Source organism: Perissodus microlepis, chromosome 9 (genome assembly GCF_051167445.1).
Source record: "Perissodus microlepis isolate ML-2025 ecotype Zambia chromosome 9, ASM5116744v1, whole genome shotgun sequence".
NCBI classification, from domain to species: domain Eukaryota; kingdom Metazoa; phylum Chordata; class Actinopteri; order Cichliformes; family Cichlidae; genus Perissodus; species Perissodus microlepis.
Genome location: NC_140469.1, coordinates 16,722,127 through 16,732,738, shown reverse-complemented (window position 1 = coordinate 16,732,738; position 10,612 = coordinate 16,722,127). Strand labels below are relative to the sequence as shown.

Genomic DNA, 10,612 nt, shown 5'->3' with positions numbered 1-10,612 from the left:
TGAGCTTTTATTCAGTATGTGAGATTAACGGCACTTTATAACATCAGTAAACTATTAATTATTGAATGAAAAAATTACACAACACAGGACACAAGGTATCTAGTAATGATGTTTTTATTTGGAATATTGTGCTGGGAATGGATGAGTTTCATTGTGTCATCTGATATGGCTGTAGATCCAAGAAGTGAACTTGGTGACCCTGCTGTAGACCCCGGGTAGGTTTGGTCTGCCGCAACCGGACCCCCAGCTGACAATCCCAATCAGGAACCAGCGACCCCCGCCTGGTGCCTGACATGACAAAGGGCCACCCGAATCTCCCTGAGATACGAAGAGTACACAACAGTAACTTGCAATGATTCACTCACTAATGTGCACAGAAATGCATGTGAGTCTTTTCTTTAAGAGTCTTTTCAGTCGGATGGGAGCATACCTTGCAGGCATCCCGCCCTCCTGAGGGGACTCCAGCACACAGCATGCGTGGTGAGATGATTCCGTATCGCTTCTTACACTCCGTCTGACTCATTACAGACACCTCTGCTTTCTGTAGCACCAAGGAAAGCACCGTGTCTGCAGAGCAGCGAGATAAGGACCACATATCAGACAACACATCACCTCCCAAATGGACTACTGCAATGATGTCTTGTCCTGCCTAACAATGTGCTGGATAAGCTGCAGTATGTTTAAAACTCAGCTGCACATCATCCTCAGCTTTGTGAACCTCTACTGACTCCTGGTCAGCCGGTATCTCCTATAAAACCCTCGTCGCCATCTATAAATCTCTACAAGCCCTTGCTCCCCACTGCTCATTCAGACCTTTGTAGTCCACAAAAGCCGACTCTCCATCCCCCACACCATACTGTGGTCCTGTTGCTGCCCGCACTAACTCTGACCACCACCAAATCCACAATGCCTCATCTTTGGGATTTTCAAAAACCAGTTCAAATGTCACCTATTCACTGAGGCCTTAAGCTCAGGCTTTTTTTGTTGTTGTTGTTTTTGCTTTACACACACACAAATCAAAGGCTTGTATTACTTCTATGGGATTTCTTTTACATATTTCTGTTTGTATTTTGCAAGCATGTATGAATAATTTATTTGTCTTTATTTAAAACTTCATTTGTTTGCATCCGAAATATTTTGGATCATCTTGGGAAACATGACATACATGCAATCAACAGTTGAAGACATTAGATGTTCATTTGTCAGTAACTGCCTCACAAAGAGTTGACTTTAAATGAGTCCCCTAAGAATGGGCCTACATTTTATGCATTTATTGTTTATGTCTCTGAGGTCAGAAAACTAATAGTTCAGCATTAAATATCATTTGCATCTTATAGCGCTGTCCTAAAATAAAATAAAGGTGCTGTCCAGATTGATAAAATTAAATATTTTATGTTTTTGGAATTGTTATTGCCAAATATATCTTGAGGATCTTACAGCTTCTAACCCAGTGACAGCTGGGGTAGGTTCCAGCCCCATTGGACCCTAAATTTAAATAAACAGATACAAAAAAAGTAGATGGACAGATGTAAAACTTCTCAGACTTTGCTTGTACTTACCATCCTCAGTTCGGTATCCCCACCCAGTCACTACACAGCGGTGGCTGTCGGTGACGGTGTGGGAGGAGGACGGTAGGCACACAGGCTGGACCAGCGGGCTGAGGGAGGGTGGCCAAGGCTTCTTCAGCTGCAGCAGCGCGATGTCGTAGTCAAACATTTGAGCGCTATAATACTCGTGCACCACGATCCGCTGTATCTCCACCACGTACTTGGCACTGCCTTGTGTCAGCATGCCGAGGTGGGCTCTCCAGTAACGTGGATCAGAGAGCCTGCAGAGGCAGAGGTCAAAGTTCAGGGAGATTAAAGAAGCAGGTTGTATAAACTGGAACTTATTAAACTAGATCTTACACAGCTAAAAGAAAGATGAGTTGAGCTGATGAATTGATAATCTTTAATCTAACTTTAAAATATCATGTGAGGTCTTTGGCAGATTATAACCTGTGAAAAACTGTGGGCTTGCAAGTAAACCAGCTGCTCAGAGTAATTGATGCAATGTTATTACTAAATTAAAAGAATACTTATAGTTCATAAGAACACCAGCGAGCTTGGCTGACCTTTGCTTGTTGAAGCAGTGAGCAGCTGAGACGAGCCAATCAGTGGAGAGGACAGAAGCACCGCAGTACAGGTGACCATCAAAATAGAGGCTGACCTGCCAAGGCCACTCCCCCTCTGCAGAGTTTACTCCACCCACGATACGCTCCAAGCCAGACGTGACCACCCTGGTCAATGGGGAGGGACGACCACAAGCTGAGGGTGATAGAGATGGGTTTGTTGTTACACTTGTTAGATTTTAAAGGTGACCACACTGTTTGTGAGCGTATTTTACCATTTAAACCCATGTGGTTCTGTCACATGATGCAGTTAAATTTAACTGCATCATGTGGCAGAACAGCACTACTGAATCTGATATTATTATGTGTATGCACAGATCTGCCACACATTTAAATGCATGTGCACACTATGTCTTTATCAGTGTGTACAGCTCATGGCACAAGTTACACACACACACGATAATCACCTATGCTGACATGCTGATTCATCACCATGGCTGGCAGTCCTGCTGCCACCTTATTAAAACTCAGAGCTTTGATGCACGTGTGTGTGTGTGTGTGTGTGTGTACTAAGCTCAGTGTTAGTGAGTCATCAAAGGCAGACCTGTTCCCACCACCTTGAGACCCCATCATGATAAAATAACAGCAAACAGAGAGAACTACGGGTCACCTCAGCGCTGCAGGTCAGCAAGTTTGCAGCTCAGTGCCCAGAGGGTTAGAAAAAAAGACAGTTTTCTCATGAGACTGAATGAAAGATCTGGCAAAGATCTGGCAGTGTGGTGGCAGCATAATCACAGTCATTAAAATCACATACATCAGAAGGTAAGCAAATATAATTTAAGCAAATATTTGTGATTACAGCTTATATTGAGTTGAACCAGCTTTATTTCACTGAATCTATTTGCCAAACACTTATGATGTTAGCAAAGCAAACAACTGAGGAAATAATAAAAGGTGGAGCCAACAGCATTTTAAAGGCGCCTTACATCTACAGTTCAGCATGTACTGCTCCTGCTGCTGCTCTAAAACTCAAGTGAACTGAATAAAAAGCCACTGAAGTTCAACCTGGTAAGTATAAAACGTTTTAAACTTATTAATTACACTATTATTATTCAGGCACTGAGTTGGCCACTCCAAGGATAATCCAGGAACAAATTCCTACCACGAAACTGTTTCTATTTCCAGTATTAGATGTGATAATGTTACTAAAACGCAAACAAATTTAATTAACAAGAAGTCAAAATCAGAAAATCTCTGTCGGGGTTTCCTTCCGAGTAGGAAACCTCTTTATTGTGTAAAACGTTTCCTACTTGGCAGCGTGATTGCAGCTTCATCCTCGCAGAACTGGATGTTCTGATGGTTAAAAAAAAAAAAAGCCGGACAGAACAATTCAACCTTTTTTTTTTTTTTTAAATAATTTGAAGATATTTGAGCATAATTATGAACTATTTATACAAAAACTGAAAATGAATGCAGTTTATCAAAGAGTTCAAATGTAGTCTCATACAAACCCAACATCACACAGCATGTTGGGAGTAGAGTCACCTACAAGAGCGCAAACTGTAATTGTTGCATGCTACAAAAATACGATGTGTACACAGGGCACGTATCGAGGAGTACTCACCACAGTCGGCCTCATCACTGCGATCCTGACAGTCATCGAGTCCGTCACACTTTGCGTTCTTTTTCAGGATGCAGGAACCGCTTTTGCACTGATATCTGATTGCAGAGCAGGTCGTTTCTGATGAAACAAGTCTCAGTTATTAGTGGCTAAAAGGCACGTTTCATTTTATAAAGTTGCAAACGACGCGTACCATGAGTGCAGTTGAGTTCATCGACTCCATCTGTGCAGTCTGTCTCTCCATTGCATACTAGCAGAGGATGCAGGGGACTATTGGCACCACAGCTCATCGTGGGCCTTGCTGTGAAAATATGCATCATTTTTTAAAGTGCGGACTGAGTTCTCAAGGAAATAAACACATTTAAACCACATGCCAGACATCAAGAACAGTGTAACGTTTCAACAGGAATTCACGATGCTATTTTAAACAGACAAGGAATGAAAGCCGAATCACATTCCCATTGTTTAAAAAAACGAAATCTATATATGGTTAATTGGAAAACAACTTACAGCAGAAGACCTCGTCACTCTCATCCTGGCAATCATCCAGGCCATCGCAGAGTCGAGTCTTCTGCACACACAGTCCCGTGTTGCACAAGAAATGGCTCTCTGGACAGGCTGGTGAGCAGAGAAACAGAAACAAAAAAAAAACATTTTGTTGTACTGGCTCAATATAACACAACACAATAAACCTCTCTGGGGCTGCAATTCAGTGCCAATTAACAACAAAAGAGCTACAAGAGTTTCAAGAGCTACAGTAAAAGATTATCTTTTTTTTTCACATGAACTTCTATATTTATTTTCCAACATTTTCACTTTGTAATTTTTAGAATCCTCTTATGAACAAAGTTCACATGCACACAGATACACAGAAATACGCATTTCCTGCACCCCATCCTAGCGGTCACAGTGAGTCAGGCTCGAGTTATGCTGTGCTTACGCTGGTTCATACTGTAGCTGCTATAAGATGCCTGAAAAGGCTGAGCAGAGGTACGTGAGCTGCAGCGAAACTCCACCTCTGGATTGTAGTCAGCAATCCGAAAAACCGTGTCGTGTCCCACGTAGCTTCCACAGTAACTGTGGAAGGAAAACAAGCATCAAGAAAAATCATCACAGGATGTGGGACAAATATGGTCGTGGTCAAATGAATGGTCTAAAAATATCCAGGACATTCAGTACATGAGGTGACTATCCATCTCTGTAGACTACTGAAAATACCCAATAATAATAGGCAGTGGAACTTATTATTTGAATTCAGTGTGAGCAGGTGTAGCCACGTACATGACTTCATTGACCTTCCACCAGCCTTGGTCACAGCCATTCATGTCCTTCGGTTTCAGAACATAGTTGTGGAAGCGCAGTGCAACTCCTAAAGTGGAGTTCTGGGTCTGTTATAAAATGACAGAACACACAATGAACAAAAACTAATAATAATAATGTGTGTGTGTGTGTGTGTGTGTGTGTGTGTGTGTGTGTGTGTGTGTTCGCGTGTCACTTGTTTGTCACTTGTTTGTCTACCTTAAACTTCCAGGTACAGGAGCACTGTGGGGGCAGCATGCTGGGGTAGAAGGGGCTGTACATTCGATCTCTGATACCAGGCTCCAACTGGGTCTCAATTTGAGACATACAAACTGAGAGTGACAGAGAGAGGCCTGAGGGTTATAGTTTCCCAAGCTAATGCTAGATGTTACATAAATCTGGGTGCTGGAACATTATATTATTGAGAAATCATTCTTTAGAAGCAGACTTATTATACATATTTTAAAAAAAAATCCTACACAATTCAGTGAAATATTAATTTCATGTCGATGCTTTGCTTTCAGAAAACTTGTTTGTCAAGAACTACTGGCTTATAAGACAGAGCAGGTAAATGTCTCATACCTTCCTCAGCGATTGCCTCAAAGTATCCTCTGAAATTTTTATTCCCGTTGGTCATTCTGAAGGACAGCAGCATGAAATTGGAGGTAGAAACGATGGAGACGGAGCTGGAGACCGGCTCACACAGGCTGCAGCACAAAGATGTAGATCAGCACATGTGAAATTTGTATTTATGAGTGTATAAATATTCTTGGTAGTCTAAGTGCCAATGACTGGGACTTCTTTAAGTGAAACGTGGGGACCGACTTATTTAAACCTCTGAAAAGATGGATGCCTGAAAAGACTAAGCAGAGGTACGTGAGCTGAAGCGCAACTCTGGATTGTAGTCAGCAATCCGAAAAAACGTGCCGTGTGCCACGTAGCTGTGAGTCTGTCAGTGAAGTTAAAAATACTTATGATACCTATAAATACTTAGAATATATATGTAAATGTCAGATGCTCTGGAATAACCTGCTCTGGACAGATGAATCTAAGATGGACCTTCTGGCCACAGTAAGAACAGATGTGTTTTAATGTAAGGCCATCTGAGGAAGGCTCAAAAAGCAGAAATGGTGTGATATTGGAAAGGCTTAGTCTAAGCCATTTAAGTGGTATTGATCATCATACCACTAAAAAAAAACCTTTAGAAATCTGCAGGAATTCTGTGTGTTGTTTTAGAGAATCTTAACTATACTGTAAATCAAACTTGTGCTCTGGTGCAGACTCGCCTGTGCAGAATGCGCCCTCTCATGGGCAGCAGAGCGTCATACACAGTGAGGGCATCGTTCACGCAGTCACTGGGCTCAATAACAAATGAGGTGATGGTGAGGCGGATCAGAGAGCCAGGGACTGCAGTGAGCTTTACATGGCAATTTATACCGCCCCATGACGAGAAGACGCTTAAAGGGACCATCACCCCAGGAAGGTTGGCATACATCTTATCTACACACTGAGAGTCTGGAAGGAGAGAGAGAGAAAAAACTCATGGAAACAAAATGCAGACGTGCAGGATGTTTGTTATTCACCTCAGTAGTTCCTACCTGCTGTGTTGGATGAATAATCTGAACGCTGAACACCTGCAAGAGAGCAGAATAGTCAGTTTATTCAAAGGTTCAGAGTGATAAATATGCATTAGACTACAGGTGAGACACACAAATGCACCATTGATGAGGATGGAGTCTATGTCAACTGGAAGACCCAGCAGGTAGCCTACAGAGGACCTGTTCAGGCTGGTGTGGACTGAATCTCTGAAAATGGCTGCTAAGCACTCCTCACACATCTCTGAGCTCTTCAGTCGAGGGACCACAAAAGCCATCCAGAAATGCACCAACACGCCACCCTTGTTGTTGTTACTTGGGGAGGAAAACAGATTGATAGAACATCTTTAAAATCATAAAACTAAATGAAAAACAGCAGATTTGTTTGGTTTTAGTTCATGATGACAAGGAGCACCAAAGTACCTGAGGTCTGAAATGACAGCTTGCTTGTAGAGTTTCGCAACTGAGGACATTTTGTACACATTGTTCACCTGCAAGACACCAATAATGAAACCAATAATTAACAGCAGATTAGTACAGACCAGCAGTTCACCAGCAGGGTTACACTGACACCTACCACGTGCTGGATTTTATTTGCCATGGACACAAACTCATGCGACTCTGCTTGCCGGTACTCTGGGATAAACTCCACATTGGCTACACGGAACATCCCAGCGAAATATGCTCCACTGTTACTTTCCCTGCAAACTGAGGAAATCTGGTCAAATTTAGCTTTTTTTCCCCCCTTCGAGCTACTACATTACAAAAATACATTTTAATAACATGCTGCCAATAAAATTAGCTAAACGCTTATGCACAGCATCTAAACACTGAAGATATTTAATGGACAGTTCACCTCAAAATCTAATTTACTCATTTTTCCTCTGGCCTGTTGTCATCTAGATTGTTTTAGTGTGAGTTGTCCAGTTTTGGAGATCTACTCATGACAAAATAAAAATAAATAAACCATGAATTTTTTTACATATTAACAAATAATAAAAATGATCCAGACCTAAGCAAATCTTAAAATCTATCCAACCTCAAAGGAATTATAAAATATGCCATATTGCACAGTGTCATTATTTATTTAAACAAATTAAAATGCAAGTGTGTGTTAACAAGGAGGAAAGACATCAATGATGATCTTGAAGAAGTAATTGCTGATGCCCATTAACTTGGGAAGGGTTTGGCCATTTCCAAACAATTTGAATTGCATCTCTCTGTAGTGAGAAACCAGGACAGTTTTCAGTCTTCCCAGCAGTGGACGACACAGCAAATTTAGCCCAGGGTCAGGTCTGTGCAGTGCTTAGAGAAACTGTAAAAACCCAAGAGCTACATCTCAGGCTCTACAGGCCTCGGTTAGCATGTTAACATGCTAACATATTAACATTTAGCATGCTATTAACATTTAGTTAACATGCTAAGTTCAAAACATAATTATGAACAGACTGTTTAGAAGTAATTTGCAGGCTTTTTCTTTCTAAAGCGATCGTGGCAGCACAGCTTAGCTTTGCCAAGTTGCATCTCAACAAACCACAAGATGTCTGGAACACACAACACAATATCCTTTGGTCAGACGAGAGCAAACTGGAGATGTTTGTTCAAAATGCACAGCACCATGTTTGGCGAAAACAAAATGCAGCATATCAGCACAAACACGTCATTGCATCTGTTAAACACAGTGGTGCCGGAAGGTTGATTATGTGGGCCTGTTTTGAAGCCACAGGACTTGGGCACCTTGCAGTCAACGAGTTGACCATGAACTCATCTGTGTAGTAAGTGTTTTAGCGTCTTCATGCAACAGGACAATGATCGGACGCACAGAAGCAGAACACCTGAACAAAAGTCAGCAAACTGAAGCAACATTATAAAGAAGAGTGGGCCACTTCCTCCACAGTGGTGTGAGAGGCTGATAAAGCCATACAGAAAATTGATTCCTTCAGGTTATTGCTGCTAAAGGTGGTTATACAGCCTGCTGAACCACGGGGTGTGTTTCGATTTTTACATATAGCTCCTGCATTTTAGCTTAGTTTTTCTTAAATGAATACCAGCACACTGTAGCACGTGTTTGATGTAGTTCCTTAGGTTATATTTAGTTTAACTTAACCTGATATGTAAAACCTTAAAATTGAAAGAGCACATACTTCCTTTTTACTGTATTATTTGTGTTATCCTTCAAATATAGTGGAACAAAACTCAATTTTTCTTGTAGTTTTAAGAAACCAAGTCATGATTTTTTAAAAGAGACAGTGATGCTGAGTTTCTTACATTTATTTTTTAGCATGTTATTTTTTTTTTTTTATGAATCTTTGACCCAAACTTGGGTCACTGGGGGAATCAAATACTAAAATGATTGTTCATTTGTAACTGCTCCAAAATGCTCTTGCATCAATTTTTCACTGTTAAATAAACCAATACACATTTATGGACTCGTCATTTCTTTGTAATTACTTAAAATTATGAATTCAGCAGTGAGACAGCCACACACTTTCCTGACTACAGATGAGGCCCAAAGAGAAAACAGTTTAATCTGTGGTGAACTGTCCCTTTAAATATCTTTCAGGAGCAACATTTAGTTTTTTTTTTTTTTTTTATAAAAGTGTAAGAATACTTCCACTTACAAATAAAGACCCACAGCAGCGACCACATGATCACCACCACGACGAACACTACTGCTGTGATGATTACAGTTATGTATGGGATGTTCAGCAGACGGAGCCACAGCCTCTTGAGTCCTTTGGGCTTCCGTCTAGTCTTCCTGTACTTCCTGCGCAGCTTCTGCAGCGTGTGGTCCACCGTTGCCACCTCCACTGACACATCTGCAATCTACAGCCAGACAGGGGAACACGGTCATGGCCATTCAAAGCTGTATATCACATGGACAGCACATTTTGCTTGCCCTTTAGAGCAATCACACAAAAGGGCAAACTATGGGAATGGATTTAATGGTGCTGAAATAATAGGAAAAGAACACCAAAAGCAATTAACAGTTCACTATGAAGATTCAGGATCAGGACGAAAGGGCACAAGAGGGTGAAGCCGGCTCTCCGGGGCAGACCATCCTCCTCTTATCTCTTTACTGTATCTGCAGGTCAACTTGCTTCTATTACAGTAGGCTGAATAATCAATCCCAAGTGCATGAGTGACAGAGGTTCTGAATAATACATGGTTCAAAATCTATTTGATCTGCTACCAGTGATTCAAATATGTGCCAGCTAAAAACGAGGCTGGTTTACTTGGCACCTCAGCTCGTGACCCAGTGTCTGAAAGCAGTACCAACTCCATCAGATGTAACTTCAGTGCTCATTGAGTTACCCAATGCACATGTATTATTCATTCAGTGTCATCCCATACTGTGCAACTGGCAAATATTCCATCACAAGTTAGCAGACCATAGACACGTAGTAAAAATATCAATATCAATTTAAGCACATTTAAATGTGAAATAAGCTGAGAGATTTAAAAGTTTTGAGATGTGTCAATAAAGTAAATCTTCCAGGATTTGAGTCTGGAGACACGGCTATGCTGAAGCGCAAAACTCAACACAAAAGCATCAAGGTTACACAAATCTACACACAGCTATTTGTTACCAAGTTAACGATACAGCTTACTTACACTGGCACAGTCCTGTCGAGATGGATCATCATCTCCACTGGTCTGCTTGTTCTCATCGTGCTGTGCGCCCATGACACAGGCATCCCTTCAAGCCGCAATCATCTACTTTCTGACTTTTGTTCCTTCAGATCCATTCCCACTGCCTTTTAGAACAAGAACAGCCGTTCATGAAAACAGCAGATTCGAACAGAGCCAAAAAGCACACCGTTTGGCTCCACAGTCGGCAGGTGTCTGAAACCAGATCCTTGACCACAGACGAGCAACAACGAAACGGGGAACTATCCAGTCGTATGGCTAATGTTTCATTCATTAACTTCCATTGATACCTTCTATCAAATGCACACGCACTAATGTTCATCAAGCACACGCTAA

At 41.5% G+C, this 10,612-nt stretch overlaps 1 protein-coding gene across 2 annotated transcripts; it reads right to left on the bottom strand.

Moving 5' to 3' along the window:
- Positions 1-98: 98 nt before the first annotated feature.
- tmprss7 (transmembrane serine protease 7) lies at positions 99-10,564 on the bottom strand. 2 transcript variants are annotated; one of them, XM_084939284.1, is made up of 18 exons: positions 10,241-10,564; positions 9,247-9,451; positions 7,203-7,333; positions 7,049-7,116; positions 6,750-6,940; positions 6,629-6,664; positions 6,317-6,545; positions 5,613-5,737; positions 5,250-5,362; positions 5,013-5,119; positions 4,672-4,808; positions 4,242-4,349; positions 3,925-4,032; positions 3,735-3,851; positions 2,114-2,306; positions 1,560-1,828; positions 431-567; positions 99-318 (listed from the first exon to the last, which is right to left on the bottom strand). In XM_084939284.1, exons 1-18 carry the CDS (start codon positions 10,310-10,312, stop codon positions 157-159), a joined length of 2,508 nt encoding a protein of 835 aa, XP_084795410.1. In that variant the 5' UTR covers positions 10,313-10,564; the 3' UTR covers positions 99-156. The 2 variants fall into 2 exon arrangements, with proteins under 2 accessions (XP_084795410.1, XP_084795411.1); XM_084939285.1 differs by lacking the exons at positions 7,203-7,333; positions 10,241-10,564 and having other exon boundaries at positions 9,247-9,346.
- Between the last annotated feature and the right edge of the window lie 48 nt (positions 10,565-10,612).

Excerpts from the sequence above, each read along its gene's own strand:
- tmprss7 (XM_084939284.1), bottom strand. The coding sequence starts at position 10,312 with ATGGGCGCACAGCACGATGAGAACAAGCAGACCAGTGGAGATGATGAT. Across the intron at positions 9,452-10,240 it reads CTCGACAGGACTGTGCCAGT|ATTGCAGATGTGTCAGTGGA; the intron begins GTAAGTAAGCTG and ends GTCTGGCTGTAG. Across the intron at positions 568-1,559 it reads GGGATACCGAACTGAGGATG|ACACGGTGCTTTCCTTGGTG; the intron begins GTAAGTACAAGC and ends GCTGCTCTGCAG.